Source organism: Antechinus flavipes, chromosome 1 (genome assembly GCF_016432865.1).
Source record: "Antechinus flavipes isolate AdamAnt ecotype Samford, QLD, Australia chromosome 1, AdamAnt_v2, whole genome shotgun sequence".
NCBI classification, from domain to species: domain Eukaryota; kingdom Metazoa; phylum Chordata; class Mammalia; order Dasyuromorphia; family Dasyuridae; genus Antechinus; species Antechinus flavipes.
In genome coordinates, this window is record NC_067398.1 from 333,931,385 (window position 1) to 333,952,860 (window position 21,476).

Genomic DNA, 21,476 nt, shown 5'->3' on the forward strand with positions numbered 1-21,476 from the left:
TTCAATATTCTGAGCTTTTCATACATGGATGACATGTTTTACCACCAGTCCTTTAGGATCCCAGATAGTCACTTTATTGATCAGAGTTCATTTGGCTTTCAAAGTTGCTATCACTGCACCTCACCCCCCACCTCCAATGTTTTATTGTATAAATTCTTTCCCTAGTTACAATAATTTCATTTTAAATCACTTTACAAGAAGCTTCAAAATTGTTTATTTATATAATGTTGATGAAAAGGAATAAACTTTTTTTTTGATTCTGCTTATTTCTCTCTACATTAATTTAAGACACACTTTCCTCTTAAACAATAACAATTTTTATTAATTCTTTGTTTCTTACATGACCATAGTCTCCCATGTATGATATCCCCACCTCCCAACTCTCCTCCAGTCATTCCATAAAACAAATAGTGGTTTGTTTGACTTTTAGAGAGGGGGGAAATCAGCATAATTGATCAATAGATTGAGAAAGTCCCAAAACATGTGCAGCATAACACATCTGTGGATCTCCCACAACTGCCCCCAAGTTGTAGATTGGAAATGTCTTCTGGAATGTCTTCACTTGAGTCTTGCTTGATCTTTATAATTTTGTTATGTTTACTTTTGATTCTTTGATGGGTCCTTTCCATCTCTCTTTTGGAAATAAACTTCCTCATTCTTGAATTTTCTAAACTCACATAGTTTATGGAGCAAATTCTGTCTCTCATGTATGGACCTTCAATCTCTCTTATGCTGATTTCCCTCTTGTATGCAGTTCATTGCAGGAATATTACAAAATAAGAAAAGTTCTCCCTGCTCCCAAAATGAAGTTCATCACAATACAGGGGGGGCAAAGTCATGCATGGTGGTCACAGGCTGGGTTCCTTTCTGAAGGAAGTTTCCAGGCATCCTCTAGAGTTTCTTTAGCCTCATCTGATACTGGGTCTATAGACAAAATATTTTCCTTCTCGGAGTTGACGCCGATAGAAAATATAGGGATGAGAGGCTCTAAAAAGGAGCTGGTGAATGTATAGATATGACATCTCCTGTCTACATCATAAAACACTATATCTCCCATCTCATAATCCAGAAAGATCCCCACTTTATAGAGTTTCCCTGTTAAGGGAATTTTGGTCCTAGGTATGGTACAGACTAGATAACAACTTTCTATCAGACTCAAAAGCCAGTATCCAGTAGAAGAACATGGTATAACTCCTCCCTTTCTTTTTACAGAGTTTTCACAAAGACCAATATACCAAGCAGAACTGTTTCCCACCGTCACCTCCCAATAATGTCTCCCAGACTTGAAGCTCTGAGTTGCTAGAACAGGACAATATCGATCATATTCTTCCCCATCACAATGCAACTTCTTCCATGCACCGTTTCCTCTCATTGTTTTCCTATCTGTGGATAAGATGATTCCAGGATGGGCAGTTTTAGGATCCAGAGTGATTTCCTCTAAAGAAATAGAAATATCAACAGTTTTAAGGAATTATGACATAAAAGTCCTCAAGCAGGGGTCATTAAAAAGAGAATGACACAGATCTTGATGGATACTAAGAAGGCAATTAAAAGAAGAAACCCAACATCTCAGATGGCTTTAGGGACTCAGGGGCTCATTGTCCATTCACAGCAATATTTAGGAGAGTCACTACAAGCCCCAAGTGTCCGTGAAAAGTTGCAGAGCTCCACCAAGTAGATGAAGGTAGGTCCATATTCTACCACAATAATTCAATTAAATGCCATAGAATTTAGAATTTATCTAATGTTATAGGGCAATCAGGCTTCATCTCCCTGAAGGTTTCTTTCTGTTGGCTAAAGATGTCCCAGTGAGATTAGACATGATAATGTTGAGATGTAAATTTCATGTGTTTCATTAGGTCAGTAAATGTTCTCAGAATCCAAACAGCCACTGCTTGCACTTTTGATAGCATTGTCTGGATTCCAAAAACCAAAGAATTGGAAGGGAGTGGGGGAAGAGTCTGGCACTATACTAAAAGAGATATCCCACTCACCCCTCACCTCACTGGAGAGAGTGATAAAGAAATCAAATTTATATCTCTAAATCACATGTCACTTTGAGCAATCTGAAAACTTCAGCCACCTTCTTCTGGCCTTTTGCCCAGATGCTTCTGTTCTTACACACTATGGAACTAAAGATTCACTGGCCTATTCCAACCAAGATACCTTTAATCATACTATATCGAGTCTTACCTTCACTTTTGTGGAATTGAAAATTAATATCCCGCTCTATTTTGTATTATATTTCATGATTAATTATAGATTGAGAATTGTTTCTAATCAAAATCAACATTTCTGAATCAAATTCAAACTAGATTGTGTAGGTTCTATTAGTCAAATCTAGAAGAGTTTAATTTTCCTTTTCTTATGGACTAAAATTCAGCCACAAAAATTCTAATCTGTGAGCCTTTGCTGACCCAGAGAGAATATGACTCAATCTGGTGGTAGGATGTTTGTCTACCATAGGACTTTTGAAAGGAGGTTAGGATTCCACCTGACATAAGCAGCACTAGTCAATCAGAAGTTAAATAGTTCTCTATAGTCACTGGGTAAATAGTATATATGAGTTGTTCTGTCAAATTCCTCCTTAATTACTGAAGAGTATTGGATCCACTTTAATGGTATTTGTTAATTGCACTAATACATTAATCATGGTAAGAATTTTGTGCCTTAGTTTCCCTTTGACATAACACTCTACCTTATGATAAGCTCCACCTGAGTGTTCCCCTCCCCACCAAGGAACTCTGATCTTTCAGTATAAACAAAACACCATTATTTTATAAGAAAAAAGATCCCACTCCATTCTATGTTCTCCAGCAGATTTCCCCCCTCTATCATTCTCATTCTCCCAATAATCTTCAATTTCTCTCAGTCTATTGACTGATTACCTACATCCTACAATCATGCCTTCCTCATCCACAAAGAATCCCTTGGTCTTCCATCCTTGGTAGATTGCAGTCTATATTTCTCTTCCCTTTTATGGCTAAACTTCTTTTGAAGTCTAATTACAATCAGTACTTTCACTTCCTTTCCTCTCATTCTCTTCTCAATTCTTTGCAGTATAGTTTCTGACTTCATTATTCAACAGGAACTGATTTCTCCAAAGTTACCAATGATTTTTTAATTGTCAAATCAAAAGATTTCTCCCCCACCCCCCACCCCATTTTCATCTTCCCTGACTTTCTTAGACACCAGTGCTTCACACAGTCAGATCCATAAAAGGTGCTTTTTGCAAACGATTTTCTACTTGATTTGACTTGCATAGGGAAGCTCAAAACTTTAAAAAGAAGATAATTCACCTGCATAAAAGAAGTCTCAAAGCAGAAGCAGAAAAAAAAAAATGCCTGAAGGGGTTTTGAGGCAGTACCTGAAAATTCCATTTCATTGGAATAATTTATATTAATTTATAATAATTTATAACTTGGGCTGCGTGGGGGGAAAGGGGCAGTTAATGGATTATATTTCCAAATAACCAGACAGAAAACCCACTCATTCACCAAGTTATCAGATCAGTACACTTACCATAGAATTTTGTCTTCCTCAGTTTTCTCTGATTCAGGCTTCTTCTCAAGGGACTTTGGAGCAATTTGAAGGACTGTACCACTTTGCACAGTTGTTGATTAGGCCAGAGATCTTTCAACACAGAAACTGTCCTACACTCAGGACATGGAAAGCTATAGCCACCAGATAATTGAATGTGCTTGAGGATACAGTCTTTGCAGAAATTGTGACCACAGGCTATTGACATGGAATTTGTGAGCAACTCTAGACAGATAGAGCACTTGAGCTCTTCTGAAATACTTGAAATAAGACATGAGGCCATAATTCTTAAAAAAGAAAGAGAAGAGAACAGTCGGTTATTTCACAACAATAAGTTAAGTCTTTACTGAGCAAGACAAATTCATTCCATTGATACAAGGGAGAGCAACAAACTCAAGACTTTTCTGAGAGCAATTGAAAATTCAAGGAAAGAAGTTACCCCTGAGTTTGTATCATAGGCAGTTGAAGAGCCGCACAAAATGATTTATTTAATAGAGTATTAGACATATAGTCAAAAATATCTGGATCAAATTCTATCTCAGATACTTATTAGTTATGTGTGCCTGGAAAAGTCACTAAAATTTTCTCATCTGTTAAATAAAAAGGGGGGGGGGGGCTATTACTATTATATGCCCATTCCACTAGGCTATTGTGAAGATAAAATTAGGTTATGTATGTAAAGACCTTTGTATACTTTTTTAAATTGAATACAGAACTTTCATTTTTGGCACAGAATTCATTAAAAACATACAATAATAGTAGTAAAATAACACATAATCAAGCAGCTACTACTCAACTGTACTGCTGTCCCTCGAAGTCTCTCTCAATTACTAGATATCCCCAAGGAATACATAAACAGCTAAGTAGTGCAAGGGATAAGGTACTGCACCTAGGTAACCTTTATTTTATTTTATGACTTTATTTGTTATTATTTATTTACATGTTATTATTTTAATTATTTTATTTTATAGTTATTCAAATCTGGCCTCAGATACTTTATTTTCCCCCATATTTTTAATCACATGTAAAGGCAAATCTTGACCTTCAATTAAAAAAAAATTTTTTTTTTGCGTTCCAAATTTCCCCTTTTCCTTACCTTCCTTTTCCGTCCCCTTCCAAAAGTCAATAATTATATATATATATACATATATATGTATATAATATGCACAATCATGTAAAACATATTTACATTAATCATATTGTGAAAGAAAATGCAAAAATGAGCCGGAAAAAGGAAATGGCAAACTTTTTCTTTGTCAAGAAAACCCCAAATGGGCTCATGAAGAGTCAGATTTGAATGAAATGATTCAAAAACAACAACCCCATGATATCATTGATTATCTCTTCGGAATCCCCAAATCATTGCTTGACAAAAGTGATACGACAATGATAATACTTTCCTATAGCACATTAAAGTTTGCAAAATACATTAAATAATCTAGTTATTTTGATTTACTAAATAGTTAACATTTTCAGAAATAGTACTAACCTTTCTGATGTCTCTGATTTCAGTCTTTCCTTATGTCTGGAGCTCCTCCTCAGTTTCCCAATTTCCAAGACTAAAGAGTTTAAGATGATTCTTATTTAAGATCTTATGTAGCTCCACCCTACTCAATTAGCCCCACCTTAATAGTTGCTAACTTATTCTTAAAGACTTTCTTGATTACATCTCTAAACTGTGGGAGGTGTCTCTTCCCTGATTCTAGCAAACTTGAAGTTCACAGGGCAGTTTTCTTTGAATTTTTAATGATACTTATTTCATACAAGATGTAGCTCCACCCTACTCAATTAGCCCCACCTTAATAGTTGCTAACTTATTCTTAAAGACTTGATTACATCTCTAAACTGTGGGAGGTGTCTCTTCCCTGATTCTAGCAAACTTGAAGTTCACAGGGCAGTTTTTTTTTTTGAATTTTTAATGATACTTATTTCAAACGTATTTATTTCATACAAGATGCTTAGCACTCAGTATGCTGAAGAGAAAAACCAAAGTCCCTGCCCTCAGAATTTATATTCTCCTGGAGACAAATAGGATATCTGTAAGCGAACACAAATTTATGCCCACACAGAGAGAGCAATCAAGCACTACCAACTCATAATGATAAGCTTCCTCTTCCACTGGTCATTTTCCACCTCCTAGCCCAGCTGTCAGTGCACTCTCTGTCCCACAGCTTACTGCCAGTCCACTTTCCAATGCAGTTCTAACCCAAATCTAAATACCATGCTAAGGAGCTGAGCTCATCTAAACTTAACGTTCCTGGGATCAGGAAGCCTTCTCTTCACTCTCTACCAAGTACTCTCTCCTCTCCTCTCAGTTTGGTAGCTTTGTTTCATTCCCTCCCTCCAGCTCTACTACTTAACGATTTCTAGTTTTTCTTTCTTGCTGCATTTTCCTTCAAATTTCAATTTCACTATAGACTCTAACGCCATTTAACCAATAATGTCATAAGAGGAATAAGAAGCAGCAGGTTTTTGGTCTTGGGGGATTAGCTCAAATGGTAGAGCGCTCGCTTAGCATGCGAGAGGTAGCGGGATCGATACCCGCATCCTCCACGCCGGTTTCGTCCTCTGGCCTGAGCCTTTGCGGGACTTAAGCAAGGAATACCTCCAAATGTCCCTGGGACAAAATAAGGCAGATCTTTATGTCGCCTAATGTACCTGAAGTTCACAGATTGACCCCTGGTTGTTAATGAGACCAAGAGTTCCTGATTTTCTTTACCAGCCAGTGTCAGATGAAGATGGGCATAATTCACCTACAAGTGTCCAAGATCGGACTTTAGGAGACCCGGAATCGCTGATACAGTCCAACAAGACAAGGCTAAAGGACACTAAGACCGTGCAGCTAATTCGTGGCTTGGAAACTTTTTCTAGGGGTCCAGCGATCCGGAAGCCAGATACAGTCAGAGAAATCCGTCTTCTCCCATCATCCTCCGCTTGGATTGTGCAGTGATCATGGAAGGGCCTCGGGCGGCCGGCTACACAGCACTCCTTCTCCACTTCTTTACTCAGAAAAACACAAGTTCTCTCCCCAGCAAAATAGCTCCCGTACGAAATAGCGGAAACGCTGACCGCGACCGAATGTGAGTCTTTCCTGCTACCCAGAGTTGTGTGCTCCTGCAAGGGAGGGAGCATTTTGCCCTTGTGCCAGTGGAAGGAGATTTCTCGTGGGAGACCCACACAAAAGCACCTTGTCTGTCCTCTGACCCAGAACAGGCCTCCCTCTCAGAAGAGGGTTCCAGAACAGGACTTCTCCTAAGTATTCCAGTGTAAGAGCCCCATGGGAGAGGAGGGTCATGGCGGGTATGGGGAGAAGGTGGAAACCTTTGCTGAGTGCAGGGAGAAAGGAAGTTCAGCTGTGGGAGCCACTGTAGTTTCGCTCATAGCTGTCCTTCTAGGGAGTAAGAAGGGAAGGCTTTCACGTAGAAAAGATAGGCTGAGATCACACTGAGACTAAAGAGTAAGATAATAGGTCTAATGTATAGGGAAAAGAGAGAGCCCAATGAGGAATACTCCTTTATTATTTTTATTATTATTGAAGGCACATATTTTAGGGGCAATTCAACAAGCATTTAACGAGAATACTCCATTGGCAAGGCTGGGGATAATATTAATAATGAAGACCTAGCCTTGGATATGATGGGGAAATCAAACAGAGAAAAGTACTCCTGGAGTACTTGGGGAGGAATAGGATAATCTCCCCTCCTCTCTTCCGGGAAGGAAAAACCGGACTACTGGAACCTGAGCTAAGCTTTTCAGAGAAAAGCTAAGCTTTTCAGGAGTCTGAAAGCAGAGGTGTATATGAACATTTGTATGAGTGCCCTTAGGAGACTCTTCCTAGATATCTGCAACAGGGAGTCATATTTGGAAAAAGGTGAGTGGGAAGGGAGAGGCTTCTCACCTAAACTATCTCTTTGTGGGGCGGGGTAGTCCAAACCTTTGCTCTTCATCTACCCTTTGCCTTCCTATACGACTGTCCACAAAAGATTGGGAAGTAGTCTGCAAAAAGTTATCAAATTCTCTGGTCTCCATGTGTAGGTTGCTTCAATTGTTGGTCCTCTTAGCAGAAGATCCTAGACTCATCATTGCAGGACAAAGTCTGCCTTTCTTGTTCCATCTCTTCTTCTACTATAGGATCCCAGGATACTAACAGCCAAACTTGAGGGCCCTCTCTATTCAGTGTACATGTACTTAATATTTACTACTTAGTATAGTTCTACAAGCTTGACACCTATTCTACAAGATTGACACCTATGATGGTGTACTTACAATAGAGTATATAAGAGCCAACAAGGACTGGAAGAGATTCATTCTATCTCCTACCACTGTGATGGTTGGCCTGTCCTCCTTCACTTCTCCACTGAGACAAGAGACATTCCATATTTGATCAGATTTGATCAGACAGAAGGAGAAGTGGTTCTCCTTCATCTCTCCACTGAAATTAAGTCCTCTCTGAAGGCCCTCCAAAAATCTAGCCAGGCCCCAACTAAAGGAGACAGACTGTGAAGGAGATAATAAAGAATTTGATCTTTATCTCTGGCTATTCTCATGGTAATTACTCAACTGAAAGAAAGGCTGGTCCAAAGACCTCAAGAAAGCTAACCAGAACACTACAAAGAATGACAGAACATCCATTAAGTAGCAGATTGGGAGCATGAGATACATTGTTCAGTTGGCTTCTTTATCCTTTTATACTCAATATAATCCCATTTCCATTTTGCTCCAATAATTCCTTGATAATAGGACATGGGTGACAAGGTAGGGAGGGACACCACATCAACGCATTCTGCAGTTACATTTTGGATTCTGCAGAAACCAGGGCCTGAAATTCTATACCTAAAGAAGTAAGCTTTTGAGAGGAAGGGCTATTTTTACTCTTTTTTGGCTTCCTATTCCTTAGCACAGTATCCAACACATCAGAAATCCTTAACTAAATAGTTGTTAACTTGGGGAGAAAAAGAAAGAAATACTGACCCTGCTACTTACCTCCTGTTTGATCTTGAACAAGATCCTTTCATTCTCTGGGTCTCAGATTCCTTATCCATGAAATGAAATAATCTCCCATCTTTAAATCTAAAATTGATATGTTACTTATAGTCCTATTGATCACATATTAACTATAAAATATTCTATATTACATAATAAATACTTGAAGGGAGGGGCAAAACAAAGTGTAGTGTGACATCTCAGCAAATTGGAGGGATCAAGGCTGTCTTCCTAGAGAAGGTGGCAACTTTAGAATTGTGTTGTAAGGGTCAGAGAGAAATCCAACTAGCCAATAGTGAAAAAGAAGATATTATAAACATAGAGAAAACCATGTGAGAAACTACCAACCCCAAATTGCCTACCGTTCCTCTCTTCCTTTCTGCTTCATTTCTCCGGCTCTTTCCTCCTGACTCTTCCTTTTCTACTCCATCTCTCCTACATAATCCTACAACAATTTTCAAAACCTTTCTCTAATTGTGGTATATGAATGTTATGGAATATTATTGTTCTGTAAGAAATGACCAGCAGGATGAATACAGAGAGGCTTGGAGAGGCTTACATGAACTGATGCTAAGTGAAATGAGCAGAACCAGGAGATCATTATATACTTCAACAATGATACTGTATGAGGATGTATTCTGACAGAAGTGGATTTCTTCGACAAAGAGAAGATCTAACTCAGTTTCAATTGATCAATGATAAACAGAAGCAGCTATACCCAAAGAAAGAACACTGGGAAATGAATGTAAACTGTTTGCATTTTTGTTTTTCTTCCCGGGTTATTTCTATCTTCTGTATCTAGGATATACTGTGACATGTTTAACATGTATAGGACTGCTTGCCATCTGGGGGAGAGGGTGGAGGGAGGAAGGGGAAAAAATCAGAACAGAAGAGAGTGCAAGGGATAATGTTGTAAAAAATTACCCTGGCATGGGTAATAAAAAGTTATTAAAAAAAAAAAAAACCTTTCTCAGGGTCATTCTTTGCGGAATTAAAATATTAGAAAAGTCCACTTTTCAAAGTGTCCATTTTCCATTTTTAGAAAATGTTTTGTTGTTGCAGTCTTTTCCCACCCCATTCCATCATTGTCACTTTTCAAAGATTTCTCACAAACACATAGAACCCTCCCTTGTAATAAAATGAATCAAGCAAAACACATCAATTCACTGGCCATGTCTGAAAACTTGTGCTTCCTTATATTCATTTTCTCTGCTGAAAGATACAGTAGATGTGCCTCACCTTCAAGTTATTCATTCATTGTTACTTTTTTTCACTGCATTGGTCAGAGTTCTGAATTGTTGCAATGTTGTTTTTTATTACATTGTCAATAGTGACAGATAAATTGAATTTCTTCCTTCTCCATTAGTTCATACGCATTTTCCTGAAGTTTGCCTCAATTCTTCATAATTGCTTCCTGTGGCTCATTAATAATCTATTATCATTATATCAAAATGTGTTCTCCACTTCCTAACTCATAGACCCAGAATTTTCTTTCGGTTCTTCCTTTCCTATAGCATAGTAAAATTACTAAACATCAATTTTATTTCTGGTTCTTTACTATCATAAAACCTGTTGCTATACATAAGTTGGGTTGATATGAAGCTTTTCTTTTTGTCGATGACCTCCTTTCTCTTTCCTTTTTTTGAAGAATTGGAGAGTTGTATATATTAGAAGATTATATATCAGACTTGATTGACATGTTAAACAGCTTCCTCCTCTTCAACCTACTCCCACCAAACATACTTTGTTTTTTTATTCTTCCTTATGAAAATGGAAAGGTTAATTCTCCAGTTGATAAATGGTCAAAGGATATGAACAGACCATTTTCAGATGAAGTTAAAAGTATTTCTAATCATATGAAAAGGTGCTCTAAATTACTATGGATCAGAGAAATGCAAATTAAGACAACTCTGTGATACTACTATACTCCTGTCAAATTGTATAAGAGGAGAAGAAGAGACAAGGATGGATGTTTGAGGGGATGCATGAAAATTGGGACATTAATACATTTTTAGTGGAATTGTGAATGTATCCAGCCATTCTGGGGAGCAATTTGGAACTATGTTCAAAAAGTTATCATACTCCTTTGACCCAAAAGTGTTTTTCTTGGGCCTATATCCCAAAGAGATCTTAAAGGAAGGAAAGGGACCCACATGTGCCAAAATGTTTGTGGCAGCCCTTTCCCTTGTGGCAAGAAACTGGAAACTGAGTCGATGCCCATCAGTTGGAGAATGGCTGAATAAGTTATGGTATATGAATATTATAGAATATTATTGTTCTATAAGAAATGATCAGCAAAGATGGACAGAAACAGCTACACCCAGAGAAAGAACCCTGGGAGATGAATATAAACTGCTTGCATTTTTGTTTTTCTTCCCGGGTTATTTCTACCTTCTGAATTCAATTCTCCCTGTGCAACAAGAAAACTGTTTGGTTCTGCACACATATATTGTATCTAGGATATACTGTAACCCATTCAACATGTAAAGGACTGCTTGCCATCTGGGGGAAGGGGTGGAGGGAGGGAGGGGAAAAATCGGAACAGAAGTGAATGCAAGGGAAAATGCTGTAAAAAATTACCCTGGCATGCGTTCTATCAATAAAAAGTTATTAAAAAAAAAAAGAAAGAAAGAAAGAAATGATCAGGAGGATGATTTTAGAGAAGCCTGGAGAAGCTTACATGAACTAATGCTGAGGGAAATGAGCAGAACCAGAGATCATTGTATGTGGCAACATCAATATTATAGATGATCAATTCTGATGAATGTGACTGCTTCCAACAATAAGATGATTGATACTAGTTCCAACGATCATGAGAGGAAGAGCGCCCTCTATACCCAGAGAGAGGACTGTGGCAACTTAATGTGGATCACAACAACATTCTCACTCTTTTTGTTGTTGTTTGCTTACATTTTGTTTTCTTACTCACTTACTTTTTTTTAATCTGATTTTTTTGAGCAGTAAGAGAATTGTATAAATATGTTTATACATATTGGATTTAACATATATTTTAACATGTTTAACATATATTGGATTGCTTGCCATCTAGGAGAGTTGGTGGAGGGAAGGAGAAAATCTGAAGCACAAGGCTATACAAGGGTCAATGCTGTCGAATTATACATGCATATGTTTTGAAAATAAAAAGCTTCACAAAAAAAGAAAGAAAAAAGGAAAATGGAAAGGCTATATTGGAAAAATGATGGTAATGTGAAAATAAAGCATATCAATAAAAAGTTTTTTAAAGTTCCTCTATAAACATGTTGGAAAACAAAATTTTTATTTTTTTAATTTGACTTCTTTGATGTATGGCTAGCACTGGTTGCAATGGTATCATTTCAAAATTGACTCAATTGGCAATCACTAAAAACGCAGACTGTCTTATGCTTCAACTTCTCGTTCTTTCTCCTTCTACCTTATTCTATAGTTGTGCAGATTTTTTTTCTTTACCCCTAATGTAGGAGTTTAAATTCAAATTATGGAAGTTTGTCTTATTAGACCCACAAATCAGCTGCTGGAAATATTTGGAGATCCGAATCAATATTGCCAATTCAGTATTCTTGCCAGAACCCTCTCGTTGTAATTTTTACAAATATGTCGTCTATGGTTTCTTTCAATTAATGGGGGAGGGAGGGAGGGAGGAGGAAGGAGGAGGGATGTTTATCCAGACAAAGCCAAGAAGAATCCATTAAGTATTTCACACCTAGGTGATTTTGTTCAAGAAATTCATATTCTTTAGAATTTAGTATCTGAGCCAGTCCCGAAATCACCAGTACTGAGTTCCAACACTTTGCTCCACCTAGCTCAGGTAAGAATTGGTCAGAGAGAGAAGACATGATTACTCTGGCACTACAACCTTCCCAAATTGAGAAAATGCACTTTTCTCCCTCTTTGCAGAGGTGTGGGACTGAATCTCTTCTCCCAAGTCTTTTTTTTTTTTTCTTGTTTCAAAGAAAAGTTCTGTGGACATGATTAGTTTAGCCGTATTCGAAAATGAAACGAGTTTAAAAAAAGAAAAAGGATAGCATTTTCCTCTCCAAAGATTGTATGTCAGATGCCTATGTTTCCTGTTCACGATAAATCGCCTTTTGAAAAAAGTTATGCATTTTCCTAGATGAATAATATTATTTGAGCCTTTACAACAAACCGAATCCCAGAGTTCCCTTAACCCAGAAAATAACCCGTTTCATTCAGTTCTTCACATATCGCATAAAGAAGACGTGATTGGAAAAACCTTATGTAGGTGCCGAAATAGCTCAGTTGGGAGAGCGTTAGACTGAAGATCTAAAGGTCCCTGGTTCGATCCCGGGTTTCGGCATCTTTGTTGGTATTATGTGCTTTTTCTGTTTCCATCTCCGTCGTCTCTTTGGCATTGCAAGTGTTTCGGAGAGGCTGGCGTGCCCTTGCTCCCAAGGTGTGTGTGTGTGTGTGTGTGTGTTTGTGTGTATGTGGGTGGGTGGGTAGGTAGAGTGGGCTTTTTGGGACAGGCGCACTAATAGAAACCAAAGTGCCACTTTCACCTTAGATAGGTAGAACAGGAACTCAGTTTCTTATCTTTTCGAGATCACGTGGTTGTATTTGAGCCCAAGAGTACTTGTGTCCTGAGCTTGCCTTTCTTGAACGCCATTACACCAGCCAACACCATCTTTCTCCTTTTTCCATATATGCTCCGAAACTGCTGGAAAATTGAGAATTGATATATGCCTCCCTCCGAACTTTCGCATAATTATACACTTACTAATGTATGTTTGTCATACATCAATGTCAAGCACTGTACTAAGCGCTAAGAATACAAAAAGAAGCAAAAGACAGTCAAGGAACTTATAGTCTAACGAAAGAGATAATATGAGAATTAGTATATACAAGCAAGCTATGTTCAGGATAAATAGAAATAATGAAAAGAGGAAGTTACTGGAATTAAGAAGGGCTGGGGAAAACTTCCTTTAGGGTTAAAATTGGGATTCAAAGGTCAACAATAGAAGGAGAGGAGAGGAAAGAACGTTTGAGGAATTGTAGACGGTCAGGAAGAATGCCTGGAGTAGATAGAGTGCCTTGTTCATGGAACAGCCAGGAGGTCAATGTTACTTGATCGAAATTCATGTTGAAGAGTAAGACAGAAGAAGCCTGGAAAGTTGACTCATCAGTACCCAAGGAAATCATAAGGGAGGGAAAAGGACCCACATGTGTAAAATGTTTGTAGCAGCTCTTTTTGTGGTAGCAAAGAATTGGAAAATGAGTAGATGCCCATCAATTGGGGAATGGCTGAACAAGTTGTAGTATATGAAGATAAAAAAATATTATTGTTCTATTAAGAAAGGATGAACAAGCTGATTTTAGAAAGGCCTGCAATGATTTACATGAACTGATATTGAGTGAAATAAGCAGGATCAGGAATACATTGTACACAGTAACAGCAAGAATGTGCATGACCAATTATGAAAAATTTAGTTCTTCTCAATGGTTCAGTGATCCAAGGAGAAACCAATAAACTTTTTTTTTAAAATAACTTTTTATTGATAGAACTCATGCCAGGGTAATTTTTTAGAGATTATCCCTTGCATTCACTTCTGTTCCGATTTTTCCCCTCCCTCCCTCCACCCCCTCCCCCAGATGGCAAGCAGTCCTTTACATGTTGAATAGAGTACAGTATATCCTGGATACAATATACATGTGCAGAGCCGAACAGTTTTCTTGTTGCACAGGGAGAGTTGAATTCAGAAGGTATAAATAATCCGGGAAGAAAAACAAAGATGCAAGCAGTTTATATTTATCTCCCAGTGTTCTTTCTTTGGGTGTAGCTGCTTCTGCCCATCTTTAATCAATTGAAACTGAATTAGCTCTCTTTATCGAAGAGATCCACTTCCATCAGAATACATTCTCAAACAGTGTCATTGTTGAGGTATATAATGATCTCCTGGTTCTGCTCATTTCACTTAGCATCAGTTCATGTAAGTCTCTTCAGGACTCTCTGAAATCATCCTGCTGGTCATTCCTTACAGAACAATAATAACCAATAAACTTTGGATAGAAAATATCTTCTGCATCCAGAAAAAGAACTCTGGAGATTGAATGTAATTCAACACATGCTATGTTGACTTTTTTCTCTGGTATTTTTTTCTTTCTCTCTCTCCTGTGGTTTTTCCCGTTTGTTCTGATTTTTCTCTCCCAACATGACTCATAAAGCAATGTGTATCAAAAAAAAATTAATTTTTTTAAAAAGAAGAAGCCTGGAAAGATAGGACAGAGCTAAGTAATGTAGAGCTTTGACTGCTACAGTATTTTGTATTTGATCCAGAAAGCAACAGAAAGTTACTGGAATTTATGAGATGGGTTGTATGTGGGGAGGAAATATGTGACATAATCCCATTTGAGCTTCAAAAAGATCAAGTTGGAAGATGGATTGGAATGAAGAGAGATGTAAGGCAGGCAGACTCATCAGAAAGTTACTGCAGTAATCGGAGATAAAGTAAAGACAAATGCATTCATATGAAAGGAGAGAAAGGGGCAAAAATGAGAGGTTGTGTAGAGGTAAAATCCACAGACCTTGGCAGCAGACAGCAGATGAGGAATGACTGAGAAGGGTAATGAGGGTCTGTCAGCTGTATAACAGGGAAACTTTATATCTGAGAGATGTCTTGAAGATTAAAGACAAGAAGACTTAGCAACTGATTGAATATATGGGATGAGTGAGAAGCTGAGGAAGAAGCAAATGTTGCAAACCTGAGTGACTGGAAGGATAGTGGAATCCTTTGAAGCTTTCAGCTAAAGAAAACATGAAATTCTGGGATTGCTTCAGGTAATTTTCCTCCCAGTTTCTCTGGAGTCCTGAAGGTAGAGACAGCAGCTTTCCTTTTTATTCTTGGCCTCTAGCCCAGCTTGAGTTTATTAAGAGTTTCATAGTCCAGAAAGCCTTCATGCCCAACCTCACCCATCCATGGATCCTTCCAAATACTGAGGGCTATTCTGACTGGTGATACCCTTATTCAGAGACTATATAGTCACTAGGAAGCCAGAGGACTAAGTCCAAAAAGCCAGTGTGCCTCAGGTTAAAGCCTATATTTCCAACCTTCAGTCTGGAAGTCCCATCTCTTATTGTATTTTCTCTGCCCAGATAACAAGAAAATCTGAGATCCCTAAATTATATTGAATTTAGAGAAATGAAATGAAATGAAAATCACTTTGAGTTTACACCTCATACTCATTAGATTGATTGGCAAAGACAATAAAACCAGAAAATGACAGTTGTTAGAGGACTTCAGGGAAGCAGAAACATTAATGTACTGTTGGAATTGTAAATTGGTTCATCCATTCTGGAAATCAACTTGGAACCATGCACTTCAAATTATAAAACGATGTATATTCATTTTCAGTCCAGATACTAGGTCTATACTCCCAAAGAAATAAAACAATGAGGAAAATTATTAATATGTACCAAAATGTTAAGAACAACTCTTTTTTTGTGTGTGGTTGCAAAGAACTGGAAATTTAAAAGGTATCCCTCTACTATGGAATGATTAAGCAAATAAAGATGTGTAGAAAAATACTGGAGGGAGTCATCATTTCCTTTTCTGGCTCATTTTACACATAAGGAAACTGAGGCAAGCAAGGTTGAGTGACTTGCCCAGGATCTTACAGTTTGTAAGTGTGTGAAGCCAGATTTCAATTCAGGATCTCTTGATTCCAACTAAATGCTCTATAAATGTTTACATGAATATTAAACAATCAATTCTCTCTAGGCTATTTGAGCCAGCTCTGGCTCAAATGAAAAATCACAGAGAGAAACTTGGAAAACTTCTAAGTTGAATCAGAAAAACAGTTTATAAAATAATAACAACCTTATAAAGAAAAGCAACTTTAAAGTGTTTAAGAACTCTAATCAATATATTAAACTAACCACTGATTCTAGGACCAGTGAGGAAGCTAACCACATACATTTTTGGACACAATGTTGGAATTAATTTGGCTTGATTATACATATTTGTTACAAGTATTTGGTTTTTTTTTTTTTTCAACTGGGAAGAGAGAAAGGAAATGTTTATTAATTGTAAAAATAAAATAAGAGTTCAAATGAAATTAAAAATTTAAAAATTCTCACAGGCAACATGGAAATTTGTTCTGCTTAATTATGTGTATTTGTTACAAGAACTTTTTATTTGGGGAGGATATGGGAAGACAATATGGGAAGGGATATATAGCAAGGAAAATAAAAATAAGAGAAAAAAAGGAAAGAAAAATGGATCATTGAAACATCATTTTTTAATTGAGAGGAAAGAACAAGTAACTGTGATTGGGCAGGGGGGGAGAGGGTGGGGCAGGGAGCCCAGACAATCAGAACAGCTTTGGAAACTACAGGTTAATTAAAGACTTCAAAAGGAAAGTAAGGTATATGTAATAGTATTTTTTTTTTATGTATAATCTTTTTTGTTCTAAAACATGTAAATGCTCATTCTATGTGGTTTTTAGTTCAGAATGATTTTGTTTTTAATAAAAAACTCTTTTTTTTCCTATTCTCTAACAGACAAAAAATAATTTGTGAGAGTTGGAGAAAAGAACTTAGATATTTAGATTAGTCATTCATGGGAGAGTCCACACAGGAGAGCAGAAAGGAGGGCAGCCTTAAAGTCAGAATAGATCAGGATTAAAATCCAACTCTGATAAAAACTGACTGTGACTATGTAGAAGTTTCTAGATAAGCTCTGCTAAGTTCTCTCATTAATAGATATTAATACAGATCCTGCAGTGACCTACTCTTTGAAGTAATGAATCTTTTGATCTTTGAAACTCATAAATCAGTAAGGAAATTGATCAAGGGAATCCTGCTCAATTGAATACCACTTGATGAAATTATAGGATGTAAATAGGTAGGCTAATATATGTTTTTATCATTTAAGTTAAAGACAAAGTAATTCCCCCCCCCCTCCACTGCCCATCATGATGGCTGCCATAGTTTTGTTTATTTTATTTGAAAAGTTCAGAGGATTTTTAAAGTTTTCTTCTTATTTAATTTTCACATTACATTTAAATTATTTCTATTTATAACAAGAGTAAAACAGTGAAGTAAAATTAATACAATGATGTTACATGAAAGGGGAATCAATATTTCTCAATATTCTCTCATCACTATTTTTAAAAATTAAGAGAACTCAGTTTTCTCACTCTTATCCTCACTGCATTGGAGGAAAATTTTATTGTAACAAATATGCATAATAAATTACTACTATATGCAATGGTTGAATTTTTTTCAAAGTATGTCTCATTCTATATTCTGAGTTTTTCATAGATGGATGGCATGTTTTACCACCAATCCTTTATTTTATTGATCAGAGTTCATTTGACTTTCAAAGTTGCTTTCCCCCTAGTATTTTATTGTATAAAATTTCCCCCAAGTTCCAGTCATTTCATTTTAAATCACTTTATAAGAATCTTCAAAATTGTTTATTTATATAATGTTGATGAAAGGGAATAAACTTTTTTTTTTCTGATTCTGCTTATTTCTCTCTATATTAATTTAAGAAACGCTTTCATTTTAAACAATAACAATTTTTATTGATTACATGACCATAGTCTCCCATGTATGGTATCCCCACCTCCCAACTCTCTTCCAGAGTCATTCCATAAAACAAATAGTGGTTTGTTTGGCTTTTATAGAGGGGAGAAATCAGCATAATTGATCAATAGATTGAGAAAGCCCCCAAACATGTACAGCATGAAACATCTGTGGATCTCCCATTGCCACCAAGTTGTAAATTGGAAATGTTTTCTCCTATGTCTTCACTTGAATCTTGCTTGATCTTTATAATTTTGTTATGTTTACTTTTTTTTTTTTTTTTGATAAGGCAATTAGGTTAAGTAACTTGCCCAGGGTTAAACAGATAGGAGGTGTTAAGTATCTGAGGTCAAATTTGAACTCAGGTCCTCCTGAATTCAGGGCTGGTGCTGAAGGGTTCTTTCTGTTGGCTAAAGATGTCTCGCTGTCATTAGACACCATAATATCTTGAGATGCAAATTTCATGTGTTTCACTACAGTCAGTAAATGTTCTCAGAATCCAAACAGCCACTGCTTGCACTTTTGGTAGCACTGTCTGGATTCCAAAAACCAAAGAATTGGAAGAGAGTGGGGAAAATGTCTGGGACAACACTAAAAGAGACACCCCACTTACTCCTCACCTCACTGGAGAGAGAGATAAAGAAATCAAATTCACATCTCTAAATTTCAGGCTACTCATCACAAGTCATGAGCAATCTGAAAACTTCTGGCCTTTTGCCCAGATGCTTTTGTTCTTAGACACTCCAAGGCACTAAAGATCCACTGGCCTGTTCCAACCAAGATACCTTTAATCATACTATATCTAGTCTTACCTTCACTTTTGTGGAATTGAAAATAGATATTCCACTCTATTTTGTATTATTTTCAATTTATTATATATTAATAATCAATTTACTATGTATTAGTTGGTTCCCTCATTATGTGATCAAAGCTCCTCTTAGCCTTAACTTTGGTTGTCTCTTATGAAATTTGAAAATGGATATTTCATGATTAATTATAGATTGAGAATTGTTTCTAATCAGAATCAACATTTCTGAATCAAATTCAAACTAAATTGTATCAGTTCTATTAGTCAAATCTGAAAGAGTTTAATTTTCCTCTTCTTATGGACTAAAATCCAGCCACAAAAATTCTAACCTGTGAGTCTTTGCTGACCCAGAGGGGATTGGACTCAATCTGGTGATAGGATGTTTTTCTACCACAAGACCCAGAACTGACCAATTTGAATCTGCGAAAATACTGTTTAAAAATTTTTTTTAGCAGATTCTGAGTTTTTTTTAGAATAAGTTTTAAGTTACTTGGTCCAATCAGTTAAATTGAGTTCATCTATTTGCTTTTAAGTGGGCTTAATTTACATGATTAAAAGCCTTCTGAGGGAAACTGCTGAAAGAAAAAAAAACTGCTCCCTCCCTGCATCTTTCCAAACTTTTCAGGTCTGTGGAATCTTATCCTGGCTGACCTGAATTCTGGGTTTTGCACTGGTGCCCCAACATCTTTTACAAGGGCCTCCTACCCAGCATTTCTGGCATAGAGAGTGAGATAGCCACTGAGCCACAGACCTGTAATTGGACACCTGGGTCCAAATTTCTCGGACCCTCTTTCCCCAGGGTCTTAGAGTCTGTCCATTTCTTAAAGCCCTGTGATTGCATTTGAAAGGGCAGTTTTCTGCTATCTTAAGTTTTGGGGTTGTGTGTGTTTACATTGGAATTCTGATTCTGTAATTGTAGGAGATAATTACTATTGACTTGTGCATGCTAAAATTTTGAACTATATTTTGGTATAAGAATTTAGAAATGTGTTCATTACACTGGGAAATGAATGTAAACTATTTGCATTTTTGTTTTTCTTCCCGGGTTATTTTTACCTTCTGAATCCAATTCTCCCTGTGCAACAAGAGAACTGTTCGGTTCTGCAAACATATATTGTATCTAGGATATACTGCAACATTTTTGACATATGTTGACTGCTTGCCATCTAGGGGAAGGGGTGGAGGGAGGGAGGGGAAAAATCGGAATAGAAGTGAGTACAAGGGATAATGTTGTAAAAAAAATTACCCTGGCATGGGTTCTGTCAATAAAAAGTTATAAAATAAAATAAAATAGAAATGTGTTCATTAATATTGAAGTATTATTACTAGAAATTTATATCTGTATTTGATTTGATTTCAAGTTAAAAATTTTGGTTCTCTGGTAGTTTGTTTATCTAAAGAGATCACATATTTGTATCTCCTAATTAGCTGAAATATATTTAAGCTACTATGTTGCTTGCTAAATTGTATATTGGGGAATTTGTAAAAACTGTATAAACTCTGCTTTAACATTTTGTCAATCAAGCTGGATATGTGGCATAAATTTTGTAAATTTAATCCAAGTCTATTTAGAATATTAATCTTAAAGTTTCTCTTGCTTCCTCCCTTTAACAAAGAAGTAAAAGCAAGAAAATTCGGCATATAGGGATATGTGTAATTGTAAAACAAATTGTATCTGAAAGGTGTGTAACATATTTAAAAATAAATAAGAAGTATTGAGGAGGTGTTCCCCAAAGAGAGAGGGAGTCTGGCTCCAGATTATTTAGGTTAGGTTTTAATGAAATGACACCAGTGGAGAAAATGAGATATAGGGGGATGGGTGGAAGCTTTTCCCTAAGCCCTGCTGCTTAGAGGGGTTAGTGGAATAACATTAGAACAAATTATACCTACGTATGGATTGGTAGAGATAATTGATTCTGATAAAGGAACATATTTTACTTTTAAGGCTTTATAAGAAAGAATGGGGAAGGATTGCAAATTAAGTGACAATTTCATACACCTGGGCATCTGCCCTCATCAGGGAAAGTGATGAATGAACGAGTTAGATTCTTATGAAACTGGTTACTAAATCAATGTTAGAGACTAAATTGCCTTGGACCAAATGTTTACTTACTGCTTTGTTAAAGAACTAGACCTCTCCCCAGAAGTGATCTGGGAATTTCCTCATATGAGATGGGTTTATTTTATTTAGGAGGAGAAAGAGAAAGGCCACCTTTTGAAACAAAGGATAAGTTTTTAAGGAATTATATACTGGCAATGTCCTCATCCCTTTTTAACCTTTAGGAAACAAGGATTGCTGACCCAGACAACACCTTTGGAGTTTGCAGTTTGCAGGAGAGTGGGCACATACTAAGTCCTGGAAGAAGCAGATTGGGAAGGACTTTACCACAGATTACAGATGATTGAAACTGATGTCTGGAAGCTGAGAACAACAGGTTTATAGGACCTGTAGAGGAACTTCAAGAATGAATGGTTTATTAAGGATAATTTATAATTTTAAAAATTGATTTTGCAATTAGGAATGTTTTGGTGGGAGATGGGAATGTTTGTGCTTAGCAAATATTTGTGTTGCATCTGTTATTTATATTTTTTAAAAAGTTT

At 36.8% G+C, this 21,476-nt stretch overlaps 1 protein-coding gene and 2 non-coding genes across 3 annotated transcripts; 2 read left to right on the forward strand and 1 right to left on the reverse strand.

Annotated features, from left to right (window-relative positions):
* Positions 1-848: 848 nt before the first annotated feature.
* LOC127559688 (E3 ubiquitin-protein ligase TRIM39-like) lies at positions 849-3,823 on the reverse strand. Its single transcript, XM_051993682.1, is given in 3 exon segments — positions 849-881; positions 884-1,437; positions 3,523-3,823. Coding segments are annotated over 3 exon segments (888 nt in total).
* A 2,197-nt stretch (positions 3,824-6,020) lies between these two features.
* TRNAA-AGC (transfer RNA alanine (anticodon AGC)) lies at positions 6,021-6,093 on the forward strand. Its single transcript has one exon. It is a non-coding gene; the product is annotated as a tRNA-Ala (tRNA).
* A 6,672-nt stretch (positions 6,094-12,765) lies between these two features.
* On the forward strand, positions 12,766-12,838 carry TRNAF-GAA (transfer RNA phenylalanine (anticodon GAA)). The gene has a single exon. It is a non-coding gene; the product is annotated as a tRNA-Phe (tRNA).
* Positions 12,839-21,476: the final 8,638 nt, after the last annotated feature.